We start from the raw sequence: 27967 nt of genomic DNA, 5'->3' as shown, positions 1-27967 counted from the left end.
TCCAGGTTTAAATAATTCCCCCAAATTGTGTCATGGCAGCAGTTTTAGTAGACTGTGGAGTTCACTGTAGCTCATCCAAGACACATAATTAAAAATCTTCTTCCCAGTGAGTCAAATATAAATCTAGGACGGTCTCTTCTACTCTTAAAATGTTTTAAATGAAATTTTTTGTTTGTTTCTCATTTAAACCGTGACATACTTTACATCATCCAAATTTACTCCTTTCATAAATATGCATACCCTTTTTCTGTATTCTTATCATGGATTGTTCTGCAAAATGAAGTACCTCACTTCCCATGAACTTACTTTGACGTGAGGAGCATAGAAAGAATTTATAAACGATGAAAGTCAGCAAATTTAAGGATAGATGCGTGCGAGGGAGACCATAGGACAGGTACCATTTACCGAATGCCGTTTTATAAGTGTAATCAGATGGCTGTTTATGTAATTAAAAATAGTAAATATGCTCCCCATTTTTTTTAAGGTAAGCATTCCTTGCCTAGCTTGGCAAATATGTCAGTGCCTCAAAGCTGGGCCTATTAAGAAAGGTTGCCAGTTGCCAGTGCCCCTGCTGAGCCACCGGCTTAGGAACAGCCTCTTCTGACTGACTGCCTTCCAGATACAGGGTTACTGCTTCAGATGTGTGTTGATCATACATGCAGGAATTGGCTCTTCAAACTTTCGCTGCCAGACTAATCACATTTATAGTTTCTTGGCTTATTTTACTTCTTTAGCAAATAGTACCTAGCAAGTTACCGCAGTTAAACCTGTGGAATTCAGAGCACCTGCACTTCTGAAAGCCACTGCTGTGTACATAGAATGGATTCTACTTTTTAAATAACAGTGTTGCCCTTTGCTTTACAGCCTATTGTTTATTGTAAAGAAACTCTTTGCTCTTCTTAATTTTTCATTTGTTCTTTAAGAAAAGGTGGCCAAGGAATATATTTACAGACAGGGTTCCACTTTTATTATTTCAGTCCATTATTTTCTCCTCATGAGAGTCATATTTGTGGTGATAGGCCCTGCATGGCAAGTGCTGCGAAAACATTTGTACAGAGTCTTGCCAAGGAAGACTGTTGACTGTGGAGTATAGTATAGTGACTTCACTGTTCAAGATCTTCATGTGTTTATTAAAAAGAAAAAAACCTCAGATACTAGTTAATTATATTTGTCTGTCTAAATTACTAGATCTTGTGGTTGGTACATTAAATTTATTAAATAGTTTAAGTGTATTCAGTACAGTATTATAACCGTTTTATTGATATACTGGCAAAGAAACAAACATGACCACTCTTTACCATCTGTTTATGCTATATAAAGAAGACCATGTTGGTTGCCATGGAAACTACATTTCCAAAACCACTGAGTGTTTGCTTAAAATCTCCAACCTTTTAAAATCATAAGCTTTTTTCCTGAGAAAAAGAATAGAAAAGTACATTTTAAAATTTCCACTGATTTTCTAAGTCATTTCTCTGTAAAATTCATTTATTATTTCCAGCCTGTTATTTTACCTCAAGATTTCATAAATTAAATTGAGGGACTCTTAATTTGAGAATCTCTGGCATTTTCAGAAACTGGGGACAAAATGTTAATGCTGTCCTATTGAGAGGTGCCACCCCTCTTTTTATAAGTAAAGGCTTTGCTTCTTCAGAAAAACTTTATTGATGTAAAGTTAAAAGGAGTCTGAAGAGGTAACATAATAACACGGTATCCGGGGAGGAAAGGCAGTTGTAATATAATTACAATGGCTAGCCATGTTTAGTTATTGCTGTCATATTAGCTAATATGAGAAAAATTACAGCAGGGAAGGACTTGGCTTTAAACAGACTAGTTTTGACTTTTAAAAGTGTGGCTATTAAAAAATACTTTGTTATAATAAATACAGGAACTATTTTGTGGTAAACTGAAACAAATGGAGTGATTAATGTAAGTTACACGAAAATTACATATTTATAAAAGAGAATTTTTTTAAGTATTTATTTTGAGAGAGCGAGTAGGGAAGAGGCAGAGAGAGGGGGAGAGAGGAGAATCCCAAGCAGGCTCCACACTGTCAGCAGAGCCTGACAATTACTGGCTGAGCCACCCAGGTGTCCCAAAAGATAATTTTTAATAATAGAATTTTAGAGCCTTCTACTGAGTTTTATATATTAAAAATGGGAGGGGAAAAAAATGGAAGGAAATCCTTATTATTTCAATGTATACAACTATAAAGTGCCAAACCAAGGTTATTCTGTTTGCTTTTCCTACTATTGACTTATTTAGGAATATTTAGTACACTTAAGCTCCGTGACTCTTTTCTGTGATATTGAAAAATTAAAAGATAACCATGGCACATCCTTAAGTTCAATAAAGATAAACTCATAATAGCAATACTAACCTAATAGTTAAGGTTAATTTTCTGCTTTTTTTGAAACATGACTTTTTCTGCATGTTTGCAGGGAAAAAAATGCCGTTTTTGCTGCATTTTCTTAGGTAGGTTTGCTTTCATAAAAATACATTTCCTAGCAGCATTTTAAAATTGTGGTATTGTGAAATGGGACTTAGCAGGCCTCTGAATGGATAAACTTAATCATGTTTCTGTGATTCACAAAGTTCCTTTACCAGAAAGTCTTAGTTTATTAGCCCATTCCCCTAAAATCTCATAAAAATATGAAAATATTTTTTTATCATCTGAAAGACTGTTCAGAAGTGTATATCAATCCAAGGCTCTGTTAATGCTGTTTGGGAGGAAAGTATTGGATCCCACTGTAGTTAGTTAATGTTTTAGAAGAATGCAGACATAGAATAACAGCATTTCTGGAAAGAGTGAGAACATTAGACCTTCTAGATGATCTTAAATAATTTTGCTTTTTAACTATAATTTTTACTAATTTTTTATATAGGCAATAGCTTGTAAAGTATATCATTTGGAGACCAGAGTGAATGGGAGACCAGAGTACAGAGTGAAGATTGTCAGTGCTTATGTATTGTAGATCACTTTTCAGTTCTTGAATACTATGCAACAGTTAGAGCCATTCAGCAAACATGAATTAAAATATAAACTGTCTGAAGGTGAGGAACACATTGCAAACAGTCAAGCATTTTGGTAGGCCTAACTAATCTATCGATAAGTTTTCTAGTTTTTACCTGTGTATGAATAACAAAGCAAAATAATCCTGAAATATGTTGGCCACAGGATTCACCTGTCTTTTAACCTAGCATTAGTCTGGCTACTTTGTGGATAAGGGGGAAACTTTTGATATCAAATGATACAAATAATACAGTTCTTGTTAACATAACCACACTAGAACTTTATACCAAGGAAAATCATTGCGTACATTTGGGTACCAAATTCATTAGGTTTTTGACAGATGTGTTCAGAGGCAAAGATTTTACACTTTTATCATTGTCCTCAAATTTATAAGGTTTGGAACATGATTGGCAGTATGGAAAGAATAATTACTTTTGTACCATTTTTTTTTCAATTTTATTTTATTTTTTTCTTTTAATATGGTATAAAACATTTTTGTCTCTAACTTTTATGTCATCCCTAGTTTCTCTCTCTCTGGTAAATTTGAGATAATATTTATTTTGCAGTATCTTTTTTTTTTTTTTATTTTTTTTTCAACGTTTTTATTTCTTTTTGGGACAGACAGAGACAGAGCATGAACGGGGGAGGGGCAGAGAGAGAGGGAGACACAGAATCGGAAACAGGCTCCAGGCTCCGAGCCATCAGCCCAGAGCCTGACGCGGGGCTCGAACTCACAGACCGTGAGATCGTGACCTGGCTGAAGTCGGACACTTAACCGACTGCGCCACCCAGGCGCCCCTGCAGTATCTTTTTAAAAGCCATTATTTAAAACAAATTCTCTATTTGTGACCTTTTCCCTTATCTTTTCCGTTATCATTATTACTAACTGTGTAGTTTTTTTCAGGGTCAGGATAATGACTATGTATCTCAAATATTGAAACTTTTGCTGTTCAATCATTTGCTTATCAATTTAAACCTCAAATTTTCTTTATACTCATCTAAGAAAATTTGTCAGCAGAAATACATTTTTATCTTCCCAAATCTTTTTTTTTTTTTTTTTAATTGAGCTCATGGGACATATTTGCTCAAGAGAAGTAGGGATTATAAGTGTTTACCAATGTCTGGCATGCTCTGATATATGGGGAATGGGGTATTTATATAGTTTCAAAATACCTCCCTACAAGCTTATTGATTGTAAAGAGATAAAGTGTGTCTTTACCGTGAAAAACTCTGGTAGACATCACCTTCCTCAAATGGTCAAAGTGAAAATCTGCTGTGAGAAAACAAACTGAAATTGAGGTGGGAAGAACATAGCATCATTTCCGCAATATTCCTGCCAAAGAGGCACAACCTGAATCTAATCATGAAGAAATGTCTGACAAACCCACACTGAGGGAACTTCTACAAAATAACTCGCCTATGATCTTCAAAATCATCAAGGCTGAAAGTCAAGGAAAAACTAACAAACTCTTCTAGATTAAAGGAAACCAGAGACAGAGCAACTAAGTGCAATGTATAATTCTGAATTGGATCCTTTCGCTCTAATGAATATGATTGAGATAATTGGCAAAACTTAAACGGCTTCTGAGAATTAGATGGTAGTGATGTGTTACTCACTTTTAAATGGTTCAGGAAAAAAAATTTTCTTTGTCCTGTACTTGTAACTTTTCTGTAAATTTGATATTGTTGGGGCGCCTGGGTGGCTCAGTCGGTTAAGCGTCCGACTTCGGCTCAGGTCGTGATCTCCCGGTCCATGAGTTCGAGCCCCGCGTCGGGCTCTGTGCTGACAGCTCAGAGCCTGGAGCCTGCTTCCGATTCTGTGTCTCCCTCTCTCTCTGCCCCTCCCCCTCTCGTGCTCTGTTTCTCTCTGTCTCAAAAATAAATAAACGTTAAACAAAAAATTAAAAAAAATTTTGATATTGTTTTTTAAATGGGGGCAGGGAGGGTAAGGAAAGATGTAGGCCCTGGAATCCTAATGCCTGGGTTAGAATCATGGCTCTCCCACTTAACTTATTACTTCTTTGTCTCAGTTTCCTCATCTGTAAAGTCAGAATAGAAAATGGCACCTTACAACATTGTGTGAGGTTCAAGTGAGTGAATGCATATAAAGTGCTAATAAGAGTATTGCGTGCATTTGGGTTTATTTCTGGGATCAAGTGGACAAGATTGAGTTTCTAGTGTATCAATAAGCAGTGTTTAGAATCTTGGACTCTTTATTGTTTGTGGTGCTAAAGTGACCTTTATCTTGGTGGAAACATTTCAGTTTAGAAATGTGAAGTAAACATTGTGCTACAAGGCTGTACATTGGAAGAAATGTAGATGCTAATTTTTTTGAGTAGTTATAGGGTTTAAAAAGTACTAACAATAACTATTTTAATTTGGTTTTATATTCCAATGATTGTTTAAAGGCTCTTCAGCTCTGCACCAACTGGAAACAAAGCCTAGCTTGTTTGTTTTACACCTAAGTTCCCTCTGTCCTTCCACTTTGGAATCATATCCTTGCCTCCACGTTATTGGTCCCTGGGAACCAAAGAACTTCAACAAATAACCAGTAATTATGGGAGCAGCTTTGGAGTCAAATAGGCCCAACTTTGAATTCTGACTCTCCACTTACTTTTGACCTTGGACAAGGTCTCAGCTTTCTCACCTGTAAAATGGAGGGAAGTGTATAGTACCTACTTCATGAAGAGTAGGTAGGTACTGTAAAACTGGTCGCTTACACCCTCTCCTCCCACTCCCCTTGCCCGTGCTCTTGTCCCCAAAAAGTCATGGTTGTCCATAGGCTCCACTGCCTTATTTGTGGGGAGATGAGAATCTATGACTTTTCTCATTAGTTTTTTCTTATTTCTTGTGAAATTAAAGGCTGTCATTCTTAGCTTATGCCCCAAACTCTTCTGGAAGGAAAACTTTGAGGGAGAACTGGCATCCTTATGAAGCAAAGCCTAATCATGACCACAGCATTTTTTTTTTTTTTTTTTTTTTTTTTTGTATTTCATGGTACTTTAGAGCTATAGTGCTATCCTTTACCTTTTAAAAATGAATTATTTTAGGGCAGCTGGTTGGCTCAATCAGTTCAGCGTCCGACTTCGGTTCAGGTCATGAACTCGCGGTCTCTGAGTTTGAGCCCCACATCGTCGGGCTCTGTGCTGACAGCTCACAGCCGGAAGCCTGCTTTGGATTCTATGTCTCCCTCTCTTTTTGCCCCTCCCCCACTTGTGCACATGCGCATGCACTTTCTCTCTCTCTCTCTCTCTCTCTCTCTCTCTCTCTCTCTCTCAAAAATAAACAATAGCCAAATTATGGAAAGAGCCTAAATGTGCCTCAACTGATGAATGGATAAAGAAATTGTGGTTTATATACACAATGGAATACTACTTGGCAATGAGAAAGAATGAAATCTGGCCTTTTGTAGCAACGTGGATGGAACTGGAGAGTGTTATGCTAAGTGAAATAAGTCATACAGAGAAAGACAGATACCATATGTTTTCACTCTTATGTGGATCCTGAGAAACTTAACAGAAGACCATGGGGAAGGGGAAGGATAAAAAAAAAAAAGGTTAGAGAGGGAGGGAGCCAAAACATAAGAGACTCTTAAAACTGAGAACAAACTGAGGGTTGATGGGGTGGGAGGGAGAGGGGGGTGGGTGATGGGTATTGAGCAGGGCACCTTCTGGGATGAGCACTGGGTGTTGTATGGAAACCAATTTGACAATAAATTTCATATTAAAAATAAATAAATACTAAAAAATGTTTTTTAATGAATTATTTTAGTATGAATTAGGACAAAATACAGCTATTAGGATGGGAACAAAAAATCTCTAAACATAAATTTCCTGTCTTATTTTAATATATTCCTAGAAATAAAACTGGAATGTATATAAATTATCCCATTAACTCTTCTCATGGAGAAATTCACATTCCGCCCGATTTCAAGGAAAGCATTCAAGGTGTTCAGCGAAAATGGTGAAAAATGTCATCTGTTCCTTCCCTAAAAGTTGTAATTTTATGGACTGTTTCAGAGGATCGACTGTCCCAGGCCACCAAAAGGGCACAGGGCCATAAGCCATAAACTGGGCCTATGCAGATCTTCATTTCGGTATAAGATTCCTTGGGTATGGTGTAGACCCTGGCTACTCCTTCAGTCTGTGAGGGTTTTTGTTGTTGTTTTTTAGTTGTGGTTTCTAACCTGGACAGCACTCTCACTGCAGTGCAAACTTTGCTCAGCCTCTGTGTGAATGGGCGCTATTCAAGGCTTCCCGTGGCCTTGTGTTTAATGGACCGCAAATCCTCTGGCTCTGTGCTGCCTGTGAGTCTTGTTGAACTTGAGTATAAGGAGAAGGCTGCACCCAGCTGCTCATCCAGCTCTCAATACACCAGACCTATAATCAAGAGAAGTTTCAAGAAGGTGCTTAGGAGAAATTAACTTTAAAATTTTTTCCATACTTCTTACCTATAAGGTACTTTCTAAGCCCTCGTTCTAAGCCACCATTCATCTTTGCTCTCTGTATTTTAATGCTGCTGTGATCATCATTTCTCTAGTTTGAGTGAACATGGGCTTTGGAGGCAGACAACTGAATTGAGCCCCAGGTCTCTCACTTCTTGGTTATATAATCTTGGGCAGATTACCTTATTAATTCATTCAAGTAAGTATTTATTGAATGTCTGTGTGTGCCAGGCACTATTCTAAGCACTAGAGACACAACTGTAGACAAGTAAATATGTTGTAACACGCTTACATTCTACTCAAGGGAGACAATAACTAAAATAAATGAATACAGCTATGTAGTTTATCAGTGGTAATCATTGATCCAGAGAAAATAAACTATGAGCCTCAGTATCCTCATCAATAAAAAGAGGAAAACTGCCACCTCACAGGATGGTTGTCAGGTTAGATGAGCTAACACCTCTGAAGGCTTGGGGCTGTACCAGGGTGGATGAGACCATCAGTCTATCCTCTACCCCCCTCTCTCCCCAGGAAGCTTGCTGGCAGTCTGGTAAATGAGAGATTTCTTCCCAGAGCCTTGTGACCTGGTAGAGTACAGCAAGTGTTACTGTTACTTGAGGATTAAATTGGCTAGAATAATCTGTGTAATTTATTCCAAGCTTCCCTGTCTTCGTTCAGTAGGTGCCATCCTATTAATTAATACCATGTGAATGAAGCTATAAAAAATCGGCACACATAGTTTGGGAGATGCTACTATCATAATAACCTTTCCCCTTTACTACCTCTGTTGGTGGCTATTTTATTTATTTGTTTGCTTATTATTTTTTTTTTATTTTTTTTTCAACGTTTATTTATTTTTGGGACAGAGAGAGACAGAGCATGAACGGGAGAGGGGCAGAGAGAGAGGGAGACACAGAATCGGAAACAGGCTCCAGGCTCTGAGCCATCAGCCCAGAACCTGACGCGGGGCTCGAACTCACGGACCGCGAGATTGTGACCTGAGCTGAAGTCGGACGCTTAACCGACTGCGCCACCCAGGCGCCCCATTATTGTTATTTTTTAAAGTAATCTCTACCCCCAACCTGGGGTTCAAACTCACGACCCTAAGATAAGTCACACACTCCACCAACTGAGCCAGACTGGTGTTCTGGGTGCCTATTTTATTTTATTTTTTTTAATTTCTTTTTTAATGTTTATTTTTGAGAGAGAGAGAGAGAGAGAGAGAGAGAGAGACAGAGCGTGAGTGGGGGTGGGGTAGAAAGAGAGGGAGACACAGAATCTGAAGCAGGCTCCAGGCCCTGAGCTGTCAGCACAGAGGCTGATGCAGGGCTCAAACCACACACTGTTAGATCACTACCTGAGCTGAAGTCAGATGCTTGACCACCTGACCCACCCAGGCAACCACCCCAGGTGGCTTTTTAAAATATTTATAAGATCTTAATGTTATTGGATGGCAATATTTGTGATTATGAGAGCTAACAGTTTTGAACAACACAGGCAGTCAATCATGAGACCTTTTCTCTGGTGGAGATTATGTGAAAGATGAATACAAGCAGTCTGTGTCCCACCACCTGTCACTTCTAATTCCCATATTTTGGATTCCTGTATCTTGATTTCAGTGTTGATTTTGGAAAAATAAAAGAGATGTCCCTAAAAATTTTGCACTTGATTTCTGAGCCACCATGTTGCAATAATATGGTTTTAGATCTTGGTTGTTTTTCTATTCAGTTTTTAAAAACTCATTTCTCTTGCCACAATCCAGGATGTACTTTGCTGCATCCCAGCCCCCACCCCAATTTTCCCTTAAGGTATTATCTGTTTCTCTATAAAGTGTTTCATCATTTTTTCCCCCAACTTGCTTATTTTTACTGGCTTCAACCATCTGCTATTGTATCTTTACTTTTGGCTTCACTTCTTAATGTTATGTAAAAGCCAACTGAATGACCTTTTACCTTTTTCTCTTTTCCAACTTATTTTAATGCATATATTCTAAATTTTGCACACTTGAACCACCTTCATTAGCTAATAGGACTGATGCACCAAGTACTAAACAAATTGAGTATTACGTTAAGATGTTCTTTTTACTAAAGAGATTCTTTTCTGATAAAAAATGTGCTTACGTGCTAACCGAGTAAAACCATAGAAAATTATGGAAGATTAATCAGGACTGCAAGTTGAGAAAAGCACTGAGCATTAAGGGAACACTCATTCATGTTTGGTTGATTTATTCCCTGCGCAGACGGATGGTGGTAGTAGGAGGTGTAATTCACAGTGCTAGCTCTTAGCCAGTGTCACTGCTTGAGTGGTAGTGTGAGTCTCCTGTGTCTGTGTAGTGTAATGATGCCTGTATTCCAGCACTTGATTTTTCTACTCCTTTGCTTCCACACTAAATCGCTGTGTAAAAATGTGAACAAAAGGGGTCTGTATGTAAAAATTATTGTATGAGATCATTTTAACAGAGCTTTCAGTGTGATCAAAATATTATTTTTTAAAATGTCCCTATTTTTCTACATTGGTATTTTAAAATAAATCTCCAATTATCATCTGAGTGGGAAAGTCTTTGTGCATTGTTGTTGTTTTTCTGGTGGTATGTTTAATTCCAAGGTGGCCAGCCTATATCTTATTGCAACCTTGATCAATTATGGCATTATTTTATACTTCTCTTTTATTTCAGTCACGTATCATTAAACTACTGGTGTTCAGTAATCATTTCTGAAAAGCTCCTGGCTTGATTTCTACCCTTGCTCAACAATCCCTGTGCCCTACCCCCATTCTACTTTCTCTTCTCTCTTGCTTCCTTTTTTTCCAGCGCCTGACTTCTGCCACACGCCCATCAAACCTAATTGCAGCTTTGGGAGGACTTTGGTAAGCCAGTTCCTTGGCCCTGATGTCCCTCAGGGATTTAATTCGGGTGGGATGTGCATGTGGCCCTCGAGCCATGTCAGTGACTGCTACAGCTCCCAGATTCTAAGGGCTGGTCACCTCAGGCCCTAAAGTTGTTTCAAGTCTAGGGCAGTTTAGTCTCAGGATAGATATGGCAGGAATAATACAATTTGGGTCATTTTGTCAATGGAAATTAACCTCCAGTTCTTCTGCTAATTTTACATAAAAATCTGTGACATGTGGACTATTTTTAGTCTCCCTCAAATTATAGTGCTTTAAAACAATTTTCATGAGTATTAATTTTTTTCTTTTACAACTGAGTAATATTACTGTCATTGAATTGCTAATTATATATATATATATTTTTTTTTTTTTAACAGCACTTCTTTGATACCATTTAAACATTGGCCTTGTGTCTAAATCTTAGAGAAATTAAAGGTGAAATAGGAGAACCCACAAGGCACCCAACATTGGACTCTGGGGTTCATTAAACGTGGGTTAAATTTTTTTCTTGAAATGAGAAACACAACTATAATGTAGTAAGTCATCTGCCTTCCTAAAATTCTGTTATTCTTAAAATATAGTACTTTTTTCTCCAGACTTAAAAAGAGATCTGTGCTCTTATGCATTTTAGGAAATAGATCACCCTTAACCTAAAAATCCGTTGATTAACGCTTGTTACCATTTAGGGGTATTTGCTTCATATCTTGTTTCTTTTCATTTTTTAAACAAACTATTATAACGTACAGAAAAATACAAGGCTACTCTGTATATTGAACACCTATATAATGATACCCAGATTTAAAAGATTAATTTTGCCATATTTTTTTCCAGTTTTTGTCCTTGGCCTTGTTTATATGCATATGTATGTGCATATATTGAAACATAGTTGAGATATTATATATACAGTTTTATATTCTGTCTTCATTTAACATTTTAAGTATTTTTCCATGTCATTAAAAAAATTGTAATGCTTTCTTATAACACTAAATTTGCTCTTGTATATGGACGGATTTTTTTGTTTTTAAACAGTGATATTTCTATTTCTACTTAATTTTACATTTTATTTCCAGTTCTTTTGACTTTATATGTCACATACTTTACATGACTTAAAACGCTATTTTTCAAAACACTGCAGGTTGCAACTCATTAATGGGTCACAAAATCAGTTTAGCAGGTTGTAATCAGCATTAAAAAAAAATGGAAAGATCAGAGTATTTCTGTGATTCTTTGGCAAAAACTGCACACATTGTAGTTGATCCTTTTGTTTCAGTCATCTCTGTATAAATAAACTTAAAAAATTTTTAACTAGGGATTGCAGTCACAGTCTTAAAGACTTATTAGGAATCTTTTCAATCAACCTACTTCATGTATGTTAGATTTGACATTTATCTTTGATGCTTACATTTTTTGGATTGACTTACTGGAATTGGATATATTAAGAGTGGGATAATAACATAGTAAAACTCTATACCTCTAGGAGTTAGCATTGGAGGGAGTTATTCTCTTGGAGGTCTGAGCAGTGCTGATCTTTCCCTTATTTTGAGGTGCTTTGAGCTGACCCAAGGGTGCTGGTCCCTTCTTTGTAGGTAGTAAATTGTTTCCTTAATATTTGACTATAAACGTACCAAAAGATTGTGATTTGGATCATGGCATAAGTGAGAATTCTGAACTCGTGAGCATACATCTCAAAAGTTTTCTCTTGTGCCCCAATTCTGCCGTCCTACCTCAGCTCTCCATCTGGAACTAATCCCTACCTTCTGTTCAAAGTGAGGACAGCCTTCTCTCATGGGCACTGATGCAGCAGTGAATTCAGTCACTTCTCCTAAATGAGGAAAAAAACCACATAAACACTCCAATATATTGATTTCTCTCTATTTAAAACTTAAGGGGTAAGTCCTTCAATGTGGTATAATTCTCCAATACAGTAACTTTTCAGTGTAGCATTAAAATCTCAGCGTGTTTTTTAGAATATGTGGGGGCTTTTCTCCTGTGTGGCTATCACTCTTAAAGAATATACTCTGATTTAGGAAGAGGGACTCAATACGTGGAGCTGAATGCCTGAATGTAGCAAATGGAGAGCAGGGGAGATGAGGAAAGTCGGGAATAGTAATGGGGCTGTTTGGGTGGGATGTGTGAGATGGAGAATCTGCTGTTCTACTTCTTGAAGCTATTTATTCTCTCATCTTGTATTTTTTGGAGTCCTATTCTATGTCAGTTACTCTGCTAGGTGCAGGGCATCCAGAGATGATGAGCCTGAGTCCCTTCAAGGTTCTCACAGGTTTGTGAGGTAGTACCTGTGAGCAAATAATTAAATAGCTAGGTCGTAAAGCATTAGTGAGCCTAGGCTCTGAGCTCCAAATTACATCTAGATCTTGGCGCTTCCATGACTAATTGACTAGTGTGACTAGTAATTATTTCACTTTTCTCAGCCTTTTTTTCTAATTTTCCTCATCTGTGAAGAGATGTTACCAGTCACCTTGCATGGATTTTGTGAGAATTAGAGCATATGCACAGAAAACAGCACGGGCCTGGCATTATAGCATGTTGTAGTTGTTGTTGTTTGTCTGTGTCATCTCTATCACTTTTATCAGTGTTTTTAGCGCAAAACTAGAGGTTTGTAGTAAGTACCATAAAAGCCAACGGAAGGGGCAACTACTGGCCCTCGTTCCTATACACTGCTCTGTTATAGTTCTTTGCCTCCACTGTGCGTACATGTTCATACTTCTTTCTGGGTATCTGTAGAGACTCATTTGTTTGTGGAAACGCTTTGTTCCTTCATGTTGGTTACTCATCCTTCCTCAGTACCCTAAAGTAAAGGAATTCTCCGAGGTTCCTTTTCTCTTCTCTTTCCTACTTTTCTCTTTTTTCTCTCCTCAAAAACTCATCCATCACTTCCTACTGGTTCAGCCATCACCTCTTTGAAGATGCTTCCCAAATCTCTGGCCACAGCATTTCCAGCTGCCTGCTGGGCATCTCCATCTGGAAGCCTTTCTTGCATTCAAAGTTAACATGTCCAAAACTGAGCTCATTAATTCCCCATTAACTCTCCTTCTTCTTCCAATCCCCGTGAATGTTAGCATCATCATCTCCAGGAAACAGGTTTGAACCTCACATTCAGCCCTTACCTTTCCTTCGCTGCATGCGGAGGGGGGAGACCCTCATGCAGTCGGCTGGCCAGACTAGCCTGTTCCACCTCCATGCTGCTGCCATTGCTCAGCTCTTCTCTTCCATCCCTGCTGCCACTGCCCTGATTTAGGCCCTCATTATCTCCCACCTGGACTGTTGGAAGAAGCTACTCCTAACTAATCTTCTGTCTCCCTTTCACTGCACCCACCATGCTACTGCCAGAGTAACAATATTAGGCCCAGAGTAACAGTTTTAGTCTTTAGCTCTGATCACATTACTCCCTTGCTGACAAACCATCCCTGCCTTCAGATGGCCTGCAGAATGAAGTCGCAACTCTAAACCTGACTTTCAAGGCCCTTCATTCTTTAGGCTGTCTTTTTTCTGGGCTTGCTCACCTTCACATAGTGCCCAGATGGGTAGCCCCACAGCTCCTAAACCTGCTCCTCATTCTTCCACTTTCTTGTCACACATAACCTGTTTCTCCTAAAATACCCCTCTTTCCATTCCATTAATCCTATCCCATTCCTACCTCCATTCTCTGCTCAGGGAAGTCTAAGCACCTCTTGGCCTCAGTCTGAATGCTACCAGTCTGAATGTTAGAGGAGCACCTCTAACAAGAAGCAGTTTTCTTTCTTCCTCCATGTACTGATAGCTTTTTGTTACTCTACTATCTTTGATATCTGTTCCTTGGATTATTCAATTTAACCATATCTTGAACCTATTATTATAGCTCTTGTATTACACCACTTATTTCTTTGTATACGTCTCATGTTTGGTACATAATGTGTTGAAGAAATGGAATTTAAGATATATGGAAAGGCGCCATAGCTGCGATTTGAGGACTTGAAATATTTACGGGATTGGGTTAAGGAAGAGAAATTGGCCAGTAGTTATGGAAAGATTCAACAATGCGGTGAAAACCGCAGTTAGCCATAGAAATCATAATGTGAGAAGGAAACAGAGCTGGGGTGCACAAAGTTTCACCTGATATTCAGTCCTTATTTCCTTGAAATTGTGTACCTATTAGAATATTAGTGTATGTTTGCTGTTCATCTGTTATAGATCTAGGGCAGAATTTTGGAGGAGGCCAAGTTTCTCCCCACCTCCAAAATTCAAGTACAGACTTTTCTGGGTGTAAATTATATTTATTATAACATATAATTTAAAAATAAAATATTTTAAATATAATTTAAAAGTACTGCTATACCTATATTAATTAGCTAATTTTCTAGGACTACATAGTATCCAACATCTACTGAAATTGAATTGAAATATTACTTGAGATTTGGTACTTCTCTAGTTTGTCAACCATGCTACCCCCACATTTCTTTTTCTTTTTTAAAAGTTTTTTAAATGTTTATTTTTGAGAGGGAGACAGAGACAGAGCATGAGCGGGGAAGGGGCAGAGAGAAACAGAGATATGGAATCCCAAGCAAGCTCCAGTCTCTGAGCTGTCAGCACAGAGCCTGACGCAGGGCTCAAACTCATGAGCTGTGAGATTATGACCTGAGCCAGTCAGATGCTTAACAGACCGAGCTACCCAGGCACCCTGCTACCGCCATATTTCTCATTGACTACTGCAAAAGCCTCCTAACTGATCCTCATACCACTTTGTTTCCTTCTTTCCCCTCCAACCAAGTCGTTTCTCCACTGATGACAGGATTTTCTGGGGTTGTTTGTTTGTTTGTTTGATTTTAAATATCATGTCACCAGGTGCTTAATAAAATACTGCCATGGCTTCACATTGCTCTTTTAGGTAAAGAGCAAAAGTCTTACCATGGCCTGTTTGACCTGTGTGGTCTCTCCTGTCTCTCCAGCCTCATTTCATACGGTGCTCTCAGCCTCACATATACCTGTTTTTGTGCAGCAGATATACTCCTCTGTTCTGTTCTCTTCCCACCATCCCCTTTTACATCCCTTGCTCTTCCTTTGGGTATCAACTCAGTCATCGCGTCCTCAGGGAAGCCTCTGACTTTGCTTGCTAAGTCAGTTCCCCTATTATAAGCCCTCACAGTACCATCTTTTTCGTTTGTGGCATTTGTTACTGTTGTAATTTTATGTTTATTCATGATTCTTTCATTATTTCCAGTCTCTTCCGCTCACTTGCAAGTTCCACAAGCTCTGTGACTGGTTTAGCTTGTCATTGCACCTCTGCCTCGCACAGCGCCTGATGTATGGAAAAGGTTCAGTCTGTATTAGTTGAACGAACGAATGATGAAGTTTTTGTTTACATTGGCTAAAAGGAACACAGTTCTGTAGAACTTTAGTGATAAAGATTATGAGGTACTAAATACTGCTTTCATTCATGACATTATAATTTTGATGACAATAAAGGATTCTTCCAACTTTTACACCTATTATACATATTGTAGAGTATTGGATAATTAAATAAGTGAGGTGAGACCATAAAGAACCCAGAGTAAGGAAAAACTTCAGATGTCCCATAGACCAGGCTCCTCTCTAAGGTATACACATCAGAGGCTGTGCAGCTTCCTGAACGTCTCTGTTAACGAGGGACTCAGCATCACCAGCGGCTACTTCGTGTTTTCTTCATGTCGAGTCAAAATTGTCCTGCCATATTTTCTATCCGGTAATGTCAGTTTCTACAGTAATTCTGTCTCCTCTACAGACAGAAGGAGCCCTTTCCAATAGTAGACAGCTCTCGTGAATTCCTCTAGCTTTCGTTCGCCTTGCTCTTCCCCTCGCACGCTGTGCTCCTGCCATGTTGGTTCTGGAAATAGCTGTGTCCTCCTGTCTTTCCTCCAAACCTTCACCCGTATTGTTTCTTCTTTGGAACACTTTTTTTTCCTTCACTTCCCCTCCCAGCTTTACCTCCCCTGGCTACCTCCTTTTCATCTTTTAGGTCTCAGGTCTCTTTTGCTCCCAGTTACGTTAGTTGCCCCTTCTTTCTGCTCCCTTAGTCCTTGCTCATCCCCTAGAGTAGCTCATGCCACATTTTACTGGGATTATTAATCCAGACTGTATTATCCACAAGAAGGGAGACCACAGCTCACCAGTGCTCATCATCATGCCCTTCACTGTTGTTTAGTACTATGCCTAACATGCAGTAAGCATTCATTACATTTTTGCCCCAATAAATTTGAGAACGCCAACTTTACCATTCTCCAAGCTAGCATCTGTAGCTTTTTCTTGAGGCATGCATGTGGTAGTGTAGGATTCACCATCTTCTAGACATGTTCTAGCTGTTTGGTGTCCATCCTGAAGAGAGGCACTGAGAGTTCATGCTGTTTCAGGCCTGGACTATGTGAAACATACTATCTCTGTAAAGTTAGAATCCTAGGGATTTTTTATGCTCAGGAGCAAAATTTCTTATTCTCTGGTTGTGAGCTAATTTTGAGCTGTGGACATTATCAGTTTATCTTAGTACTGTTTTATTAAGAGTGTTAATGAAGTAAATTTAAAGAAGTGTTTGAAAGCAGTTTTTAAATTTACTTAAGCTGTTCATCTATTCTCTGGTTGTTAACACTGACTTGCATGAAAATTAGTGGTCAGAAGGTGTGCTTTTCTGACTGTTCTCTTGATTTCTATTAGCCAGTCCACTATGGGTTATCTTCCTGACCTTTTCAGAATGTGTTCTAAAAGTGTCAAGTGTTTCAGGGATATATGATGTTTGCAGGGGTTGGGGGTGTGTGGGAAGAATTCCTTAACTTTTGTTATTTGGGGAGGTAGGAAAGGAAACTTCTAAGAGATTATGTATGTGGGTAGAATGGGCTAGGCTTTGAGAGATAGGAGGAGAAATGGACTAGAAGAAAGAAAAAATACGAGTTGAGAAAAAAATAGGTGGCAAAAAAGTAATAAGGACAGAGAATGTAATTTTCTGATTAAGTGATCATCTACCATGTGCTTCCACAATGCTATATGCTTTACTCATGTTGCCTCTTCCATACAGTGACTATGGAAAGTAAGCATTGCTAACCTCATTTTCTAGGAGAGGTAATGGTCTCCAAGTCCTACAGCTAATGAATGGGAGAAGAGTTTTTGTTAAACTTGTTTCTAAAGCTGCACTCTTCTAATTTGACTTAGTAAGTAGCTTTTGTATATGAGCTGAAGATGATTGGAGAGTCATTATAGCATGATGGTTAAGAGTGTATGTAGATTGTAGAGCCAGTTGGCACGGGTGGTCACGTCTTTGCTTCATCAAGGCTCTACCGCCTACCAGCTAAGAGCAAGTTGCTTGATCTCTTTATGTGCCTCATTCTCCTTATTCATCTGCAAAATCAGGGTAATTGTGGTGCCTTCCTCTTGAAGTTGTCCTGAATTAATTTAGGTAATATGTAGTAAATTGTTAGAACAGTTCTTGGCATATGTGAAGCACTGTGTAAGTGTTGGCTGTTGTTGTTTGTGTGTGTCTCCTGTGAAAGGTCCCGTCTCTGAACTTTGAAGATGTCAAAAGTGTTGCCACAGCTGTTTCATCAGCATGATTTAGTCAAACTTTTCTCAAAAGTAAGCCTTTCAGAGTTCTTACCATGTCATCATATCTTCATCCCTAACCAGACTCAACCCCTAGAACATAAGCACAGGCTCACACACAGCATCACCCTCCTCTTTTCCCTTTCTAGAATTAAGAACCAATTCAGACCTTGTCTTTAATATTATCATCTAAGAAGGGAAGAATTCACCTTTGGTAATACATTAATAAGGATCTAAGAGCATAAGTTAAAATTTGTAATTCAAAGCAAAAAGCTTAGAAAGCGCTCCCATTTTACATTTACTTGTTCCAAAATGGAGTGCTTCCCAGCCTCCCTGCATTTCGGGTCTACAGGATTTTAAGTAGAAAGTTACATGATAATGAAGAGCTTTGGATATTTCTGATGATTCTTTGTTGCTCTTGTGATATAACAATGGCTGTAAATTAACTTTTTTTTCCTAGGAAATTAGAACTTCTTTTTAAAAATTACTAATGCCTCAAACTTGCTGATGATCACTTACTGCATTGTGGAGAAATATAATTAGAGAAGGAGCTATATCTATTCCTTTTCAGAGAACCTGAAGTTCTGCTTTATTTTGAAACCAATGAGGGTACAAAGGGGACCTTTTTAAAAATTTGTTTGAAGGCAAAGGGGCAAAAATTTTCCTTAAGTAATGAACTAACTCATTAATTTTGGCTATGTGAATTTAAATTAGTTCTTTGTTCAGAATTTACGAAGGAAGACTTAATAATTTAATGGAGTATTATATTACAAACTTTTAATGCTTTTTCCACTACATTCAAGAACTATGTTCATAACATGTACATAATACCTATTTGATTAGTGCTCATGAGCTTTGTTCTAAATATTAATTTATTATAATATATTGTCCATCTTTTGTTCGTTCTTTCCCTTTCTTCCTCTTTCTTTCTTTCTTTCTTTCTTTCTGTCTGTCTGTCTGTCTTTCTCTCTTTCTGATGATGATGCCATTTAGTTCTTGTGTGACACCCATTTGCAATACTTGGAGATAAAAAACAAAACAAAACAAAACATGTATTCCTGGCCTTAGTTATAGTAAAAATTATGGAAATTCAATACTCATAGCAAAAATAAAATGACATGATAAGTTAAAGCCATATTGTCGTCTAGAATGATAATGCTTTCCATAAATAATAGGAAATGGCAACACTTGCTGATGGCATACATTTCCATTTTACTTACCAAATAAATTTTTAAGTCATTTGAGTTTGCCACTTTAATTCTCTGAGTATCTTCTCTACGTGTGAAGACAGAAATCATTTTTTGCCCCTCTCCCTTACCACCATCATCACCAAATAACATCACTTCATCTAAGCCATACAATTTGTATTTCAGTTGCTGTCAGCTACCATAAAGCACTTTAAAACTGTGGGTTGAGCAGATGGTTGAGATTGTGAGATGTAGTGTACAGATCGTAGCAAAACCCAGAAACAGGAGGAAGCCAGATCATTAGGTCCCACAATTGGAGATTGTCGCTTTTAAAACCAGCCCTGGGTTTCTCTAGTTGATTCCTGAACTCATGGCTTCCTCCTGTTAGCTCTTCCCCCAATTCTGTTTCTGTGAACAAGTCCCATTCTCTGACTTTGGAAGTATAGGTGAATGGTAGCAATTTCCTAACTTGATCTGACTGATTCTGTGAAAATATGTTAATCCTCTTCTTTCTTTGTTGGCAGGGGGCTTGTACATGAGAGCCGGCATAACCTCCAGTTGAGGGGCTTGGTGGTGTTACTTATTTCTAAAGCAGCTGGGCCCAGCAGCATGAATGCATCATGTCAGAACTATGATATGGTCAGTGGGATCTATTCATGGTAAGAAGAACTTAGTCTTTTGACATCACTCTCTAAATTGTGTTTCCTCTTACTGAACAGTGGTCAGTGGAAATCACTATTTAGTTTTTTGTCATTCTCTGATTCAAGGATAGATTAAAATATTTTATAAGGTTAAAAATGTATTTTTATTGTTCTCTTTTTAAAAGTTTACTTATTGATTTATTTAAGCAGTCTGTACACCCAGTGTGAGGCTCAAACTCACAACCCCGAGATCAAGAGTCGAATGCTCCTCCAACTGAGCCAGCCAGGAATCCCCACCTTTTATTAATGTAATTTTATTGCTCTTAACAAGTCTGACAGACTTAGCAGCTCCAAGCATAACTGGGAAATCCCTGTACATTTGTGTTGAAAACTTTCATTTCTACTCTGGGCATTTATAGGTTTCTATTCATGAGGTGCCTGGGTAACTCAGTCAATTAAACATCTGACTCTTGATTTCGGCTCAGGTCACAGTCGTGGGATTGAGCCCCGCCGTGAGCTCTGCACTGAGGTAGAGCCTGCCTAAGACTCTCTTTCTCTCTCTCTCTCTGCCCCTCAACCCCCTTTGTGCTCTCTCCCTAAAATTAAAAAAGATAAATTTCTATTCATGACTACCTCTCCTTGATTATCATGGTATCATTGTATTTTTATAGAGATTTACTCTAGGATTTACGGTTTTAAACCTACTCAGAATGATACCTAGTTATAAAATAATGATGCAGCTATCATTTTAGGAGAGGTAGTATACTTCAAATGCTGCATCATTTATTTTATTATGCTTCTTTTTATGGTGAAGAGGTTTTTACTAAAGTTACTTAGGATAAGAAATTTTTTCTCCTTGGGGCACCTGGGTGGCTCAGTCGGTTAAGCGTCTCACTTCGGCTCAGGTCATGAACTCGCGGTCTGTGAGTTCAAGCCCTGAGTCGGGCTCTGTGCTGACGGCTCAGAGCCTGGAGCCTGTTTTGAATTCTGGGTCTCCCTCTCTCTCTGCCCCTCCCCTGCTCATGCTCTGTGTCTCTGTCTCTCAAAAATACATAAACATTAAAAAAATTTTTTTCAATAAAAAAAAAGAAATTTTTTTCTCTTCTCTCATATGTTTAGACTAAACAATAAATCTATGAGAGGACACCCAGGTGGCTCAGTTGATTGAGCATCTGACTTCAGCTCAGGTTATGATCTCATCATTTGTGAGTTCAAGCCCCATATCGGGCTCTCTGCTGTCAGTTCAGAGCCTGCTTCAGATCCTCTGTCCCCATCTCTCTCTCTCTGCCCCTCCCCTGCTCACACGAGAGTACATGCTCTCTCTCTCTCTTTCTCAAAAATAAGTAAACATTAAAAAAAATTTTATGAGTATGAGTCATTTTTGCTACATATAAAACAAACTTAAAATTTTCAGTTTTATTTTTTTAAATCACTGCATATTTTTAGTAACAGTGTATCAACAATAACTTTATTTAATTTAGTATTGTACATGACACTATTAGAAGGCTCTAGAGAGCCTCTAGATAGCCTGTGCAGGTGGACTTTGGCATGTGAAATTAAAACCACTCCAGGAGTGCCTGGGTGACTCGGCTGAGTGTCCAACTCTTGAGTTCCTCTCAGGTCACGGTCCCAGGATTATAGAATTGAGCCCCATGTCTCTGAGCACTGGGCCTGCTTGGGATTCTCTCTCTCTTTCTCTCTCTCTCTTTCTCTCTCTCCCTCTGCCCCTCTCTTCCTCTCTCTCTGTCTCTCTCTCAAATGAAAATAAATAAAACCATTCTAAAAACATGGGTGACAAGGAAATTTTCCTCACCAAAGGAAGCATTTCTAGGAAGTTTGACTTATGGTTAATATATCTTACAGATGTACTTTAAAAATTGATCCATACCTTAGGGTTTTTTTTTTTTTATTTTAATTTTTTTTTTCAACGTTTATTTATTTTTGGGACAGAGAGAGACAGAGCATGAACGGGGGAGGGGCAGAGAGAGAGGGAGACACAGAATCGGAAACAAGCTCCAGGCTCCGAGCCATCAGCCCAGAGCCTGACGCGGGGCTCGAACTCACGGACCGCGAGATCGTGACCTGGCTGAAGTTGGACGCTTAACCGACTGCGCCACCCAGGCGCCCCAGGGGTTTTTTTTATTCCTAGTAGTCTTATCCATACATTTTTTCTTACATAATATTCAGAGATGACTATTGCTTACCAGCTAAGAAGTCTGATAATCCTTCCTCATTAACAAGCAAGCAGGCAAAGTTATTAACATCATGGCTACAGATGACCCCTCCTCCAGGGTCAGGATAATTTTGTAGACCTTTTACCATCTATCCATACAAGTATCTTCACTGGAAGGGATACCTTGGTGTCATTTTCAGTTCCTACTCACTGTGAAATAATTTATGTTTGCTTAGTGCTTTGTAGGTTCCTGATCATTTTTATGATGGTTATCCCATTTGATCCTCACAAAATGCTTTAGATGAGAGATGTCGTTATACTTATTTTACTCTTGAGCAAACTGAGATTCAAACATCCTGAGACTTTCAAGGTGGCACAACTGGCAAATGAGAAAAGTCGAGGCTCCAGCTACAGTACTTTTTCTTCCAAGTTTCATGTTATTTTCTTGATTCTATTCAGTTTCTCTTTTTCTTTTAATTCTTTAATGTTTATTTATTTTTGAGAGAGAGAGAGAAAGGTCGGGAGGGATAGAGAGCGAGGGAGACACAGAATGCGAAGCAGGCTCCAGGCTCCATGCTGTCAGCACAGAGCCTGATGCGGGGCCCAAACTCACAAACTACGAGGTCATGACCTGAGCCGAAGTCGGACACTTAACTGACTAAGCCACCCAGGAGCCCCTCCATTCAGCTTTTCTCATCCAGTTCGAAGAATTTATGTCACATATAGGTTAGACTATCCATTAAATTAGTATACCAAAAACAGTCTTATGCTTGTATGTCTTTGCAAAACTTCTGAATGGAAAGTAACTTGGCAAATCTTTTACACATCTATGTCCTTCCCCAGTCTGTTTGAATTAGAGCTCAAACATTATGCTATGAGTTTTATAGAAAGTTGTTGACTGAGTTTATCAGTTAAATTAACTAGAGAAAATACATAAAGATCTATAATAAGTACCAATAACCTGTTAGTCTCTGGAAAGCAAATGGACCTCATTTTCACCTTGTATCCCATGTATCTCTGTTGCCTTTAGGAATTCTGTTGCTTTTCAGTCTGCTGACTTTGACTCTATATAATTGGCCAGGCCTCTGCTCTTGAAATTGGTTAACCATACATACCTCTGATGAACACCAGCTATGTTTTATTTTCTCTCATCCTAAAATAAGCCTTGGAAAGTACTACTTGATGTATAATAGGTGTTCAATAAATATTTGTTGCATAAATGAATCATTCCCATTTTACAGAAAAATAATCTAATACTGAGATTAAGACTTGTCTAAAATCTTCTAATTAGAAAGTGATAGAGTTGGGATTTAAATCCTGCTTCTGCTCTAAAGCGTATACTCTTTATACTGTGCAGGTGCTGGTATCTGTATGCGCACAGTGCACCGTGATGTGACCTTGTGTTGTGAATTTCTTATCTAGCAACTAAGAAACAGCTGCATCACCTTCTGATCCTTTACAGGAACAGAGCACATTTGGCATATGGTCATAGTAATATGAACAGTTGTAAAAGAACTTTGCAAAACAGTAGGTGGTACATTATGAGTATAAAAACTTTATAAATAATATAAATGGATTTCATATTCAAGTGTATAGAATCGACAGTTACATTTAGCAAATAATCCTGGTGGGTTGTTCTAGGTTATTTTCTGTAATCAAACTTGATCTGGTAAGTCGTTGGTGATGCTTGTGCGTTTTACATACTTGTTAATGTGAAAATGTAATTTAGCACAGTACTATGAGAAACCATTAATTTGTTTCTCTACCCCTGCAGTCATTTGTTTGGCTCCTGCTTCCTTAATTGTTCAAGTGTAACTTTTGCTGGAGGCTTGTATCTATAATGCCACAGTGAATTATTTAACATTTGAGGGAAGTACTGACTTGGGAGCTTTTTAATTCACCTCCAAACTGCTGGGATTTACATTGTGTTTTTCTCTCATAACCTGGACTTTGAGGTCAGATAATGGGACCTGAGTAGATTACCTAAGGGACCAAAAGTGAGTTAGGTGACCTCTTTTGTTTGGCCTAAGGATATAACTGATGGATGTAACCTGTGGATATGTTTAGTAAACTTATCATTTAATGGCCAAGAGAGGCAGAAGTTAGGCTAAAATGTAATAGCTACATTTTGAAAAACAGTTAAGAGAGCTACATTTATAAAAATGCACTGTAAACATCTACCATAGCCTTTTGCCAACAAGGCAATGAACTTTAGTTATTCCACCATTCCTGACTTTAAAAAATTGGTTGCAAAAGTGATTAGTCAAAAACGTATTACTATAATGTTGTATGATGACAGGTGGTGACTATACTTATTCTGGTGAGCACTGAGTAATGTGTGGAATTGTCACATCACTTCATTGTGCATCTGAAATTAATATAACATTGTATGTCAACTATACTTCAGTAATAAAAAAATTGATTTTTTTAAAAGTATTACTGGGGTGCCTGGGTGGCACTATCGGTTAAGCATCCAACTCTTAGTTTCAGCTCAGGTCATGACCTCATGGTTCATGGGTTTTAGCCCCACATCAGGCTCCGTACTGCTGGTGCAGAGCCTGCTTGGAATTGTCCCTCTCTCCCCCCCCCCCCCCCGCCACTCCCCTGCTCAGATGCTCTCTCTCAAAATAAATAAATAATTAAAAAATAATTAAAGTATTACTAAGTTTACAAGTAACCCTAGCCACTCCTGAGAAAATAAGTTTATAACTTCCTGTTACTATTAATGATAGGTTACTTTTATCTATAAAAAAATTATAATCCAGAAAACATGATATTACAAACTGTGGACTTCTGTAATATAACATGATTATTAAGTTTAAAGAAATTCAGGTGAATTTTTTTTTTTTTTACTAATGCTTCAGCTTTCTCAGTTGTTTTAGCAAGAATTGACTCAATTATTTCTCATCTAACAGATATAAACAGACCACATATTTTCTTTTTTTTTTAATGTTTTTTTATTTTTGAGAGAGGGAAAGAGCATGCGAGCGCAAGCCCGGGAAGGGCAGAGAGAGAGGGAGACAGAATCCGAAGCAGGCTCCATTCCATCGGCACAGAGCCTGACGCAGGGCTCGAACCCATGAACCATGAGATCATGACCTGAGCCTAAACCAAGAGTCGGATGCTTAAATGACTGAGCCACCCAGGCACCTCCAGACCACATATTTTCATTCTATCTTCATTGCCTAAAATTTCCCAGCATCTTTTGTTAACTCTGGCAGACAAGATTGAAACAAGTTTGCCAAACACATTTCTCCCTGACTATTCAGCTAGACCACCTTGCCCAGGTACATCTTTATAGTTCACCAGTTCCTTGGACAGAGTATTTATTGTTTTATTGTTTTATTTTTTATTAAAAAAATTGTTTTAATGTTTATTTTTGAGAGACAGAGTGCCAAGCGGGGGAGGGGCAGAGAAAGAGGGAGACAGAGAATGGGAGGCAGGCTCCAGGCTCTGAGCTGTCAGCACAGAGCCTGACGTGGGGCTCGAACTTACGGACCTCGAGATCATGACCTGAGCCGAAGTCAGACGCTCAACTGACTGAGCCATCCATGTGCCCCAGAGTATTGTCTTAAATCTTTGCCTGGCTGAACTTCCGTATAACATAAATGTAGTAGATCGGAATAAACAATGGAATCACACATTTTACAGAATGTGACTTTGAGTAGTTTAACAGGGACTGTGTCTCACAGCCCCTATACTTGTTATGTCCTTTGCAACCTGTAATTCAGGATGTACGCTGTAAAGCAGACTCTAAAGTACTCTTCATGGAACATAAAAAGGTCTCAAAAATGTAACCTAGTTATATTTTACCTACTAGGTAAAGTAAGAGGTAAAGTGACATTTCAAAGAAGAAAAGAAACGTATTAGTGGAAAATCATTTAAAAAAACAAAAATAAAACATAACAAGAAGTGCTACAGAATATCTACTAAAATTTTAAAAATCCCATCGAAAGTTTGTTTTTCTCCATATTGTGACCTATTCCTTCTTTTACTGCATTTTATTTCCTCACTTCTGTTATCTACAGCTTCCATCCTGGTGTCTCTATGGCTTAAAGTTTTACTGGTAGGCTTTACACTCTTCTGTGTTTGTGTTGCCCTCAACTCCATTCTCCCTGTTCAGAGGGGAGGACAGTGAGCTGCTCCTGGGGAGCCAGTGCAGTGACAGTGTTCCTTCCTGGTGGCAGGTGAGCTGATGAATAAGAAGAAAATTATGGGCTGATCATTTTCTGTATTTATTTGTAATGCTGATAACAGAAGACTGTGTACTCTGTGTGCTGTTAAACATAGTTCAGATGTTCTGTTTTCTCCATGGTACCCAGCATTCAGCTGGGTAACACGTATTCCTAACACATAGGTGATGGTCAGTGACTATTTGACCATGGCTGATTAATAATAACAACAATTTTAAATTATTACTTAAAAATTTTTTTATTATTCTTTAATCTCGAAGCAAAAAAAACCTTCCTAAAAGGTTCCAGAACTCTGAAACTATAAACAAAAAAATTAACCCATTTGACTGCACAGAAGATAATTCTTCAGTGGGAAAAAATAACCATAAGGTCAAAAGAAAATGTCAGAGTTACAAAAATATTTGCAACATACGTGCCAAAGGGCCAATTTTTAATAAACAAATCAGAAGAAAATAATACAACAGAAACATGGACTAAGGAAATGAACAGGCTACTCAGTGAAGAAGAATTATAGATAGAAATAAAAGGGGGAAAAGGCTGGAATTCATCATAGTGGACAAATTAAAACAAAAATCACTGTTTTCCCCTGTCAGATTGGCAAAGATTAAAAAGTTTGTTATTTCAAACATTAGCTTGTTAGTTAAATTGTTAGTTAATTGTTAGTAAGAAACAATCTAAGCATCTACCAATAAATCACATGTTTTTATGGATGTAAGGGAATATGAAATGAATGCTTGAAAGGATTAAGGAGGTCTGTTTGGCAAAGATTAAAAAGTTTTGGGAGCCTGGGTGGCTCAGTCAGTTGAACGTCTGACTTCAGCTCAGAGCACGGTCTCACAGTTCGTGAGTTCAAGTCCCGCACTGGGGTCTGTGCTAACACCTCAGAGCCTGGAGCCTGCTTCAGATTCTGTGTCTCCCTCTCTGTCTCTCTGCTCCCTCCACCACTTGTGCTGTCTCTGTCTCTCTCTCTCAAAAATAAATAAACATTAAAAAAAAAATTTTTTTTTAAGTTTGTTAGTAGGAAAAAGTTAGTTACTTAGAAAATAATTTGTTAACTAGCAGTTATAAACAGACCACATATGGGGCGTCTGAGTGGCTCAGTCACTGAAGCATCCGACTTCAGCTCAGGTCATGATCTCACAGTATGTAGGTTCAAGCCCCGCATCAATCTCTGTACTGACAGCCCAGGGCCTGAAGCCTGCTTTGGATTCTGTGCCTCCCTCTCTCTCTCTGTTCCTCCCTCCCCCTCTCAAAAATAAATAAACATTAAAAAAAAAATAAACAGACCACATATTTTCATTCTACCTTCAAAATTTTTCAACACCTCTTATTAACTCTGATAAAAGGGATTGAAACAAGTTTGCCAAACATAGTTTCTTTTCTTCCTGACTATTCAGCTAAACTACATTGCCTTGCTTTGGGATAGCTACAGCATTTTTAGTTATAAGTTTTATTTTAATCCAACCACCCTTTGATTTAGCAAAATTGCTGATGTGTTAACATAAATGCTCAAAGATGTATATATAAGAATGCTCTTTGTAGCATAGTTTGCAAGAACAACAACAACCCCCAAAAAAGAAACAATCAAAGCATCCACCAGTAGAGCACATGTTGTTATGGATGCAAGGGAATATGAAATGAATGCTTAAAAGGATGAAGGAGGTCTGTTTGTCTGATCTGGAAAGATCTCAAAGAATCAAGAAGAAAGCAAGATGCAAAAACATTACAATTTGATCCCATTGGGGCTTGAGTAGGTGGGCATTAGATTTTTGTATGCATGGAAGATGCTTTAAAGGAGACACAAAGAGTTGTTAATAGTGGTCCTTTTGGGGAGGGGCAACTGGTAGGGGGCGAAATGGGATGAGAGACTTTATTC

General features: G+C 38.3%; 1 protein-coding gene across 2 annotated transcripts in view; it reads left to right on the top strand.

The window, feature by feature from the left end:
* Positions 1-27967, top strand: part of PDSS2 (decaprenyl diphosphate synthase subunit 2) — a 262983-nt gene that overhangs the window by 89952 nt on the left and 145064 nt on the right. For both annotated transcript variants that reach the window (XM_030316061.1, XM_032593230.1), the window contains exon 2: positions 19609-19743. In XM_030316061.1, the coding sequence (XP_030171921.1) occupies positions 19609-19743 (135 nt within the window). The remainder of the gene's footprint in view (positions 1-19608; positions 19744-27967) is intronic.

Source organism: Lynx canadensis, chromosome B2 (assembly GCF_007474595.2).
Source record: "Lynx canadensis isolate LIC74 chromosome B2, mLynCan4.pri.v2, whole genome shotgun sequence".
Lineage (NCBI taxonomy): Eukaryota > Metazoa > Chordata > Mammalia > Carnivora > Felidae > Lynx > Lynx canadensis.
This window is presented reverse-complemented; position numbering and strand designations above follow the sequence as displayed.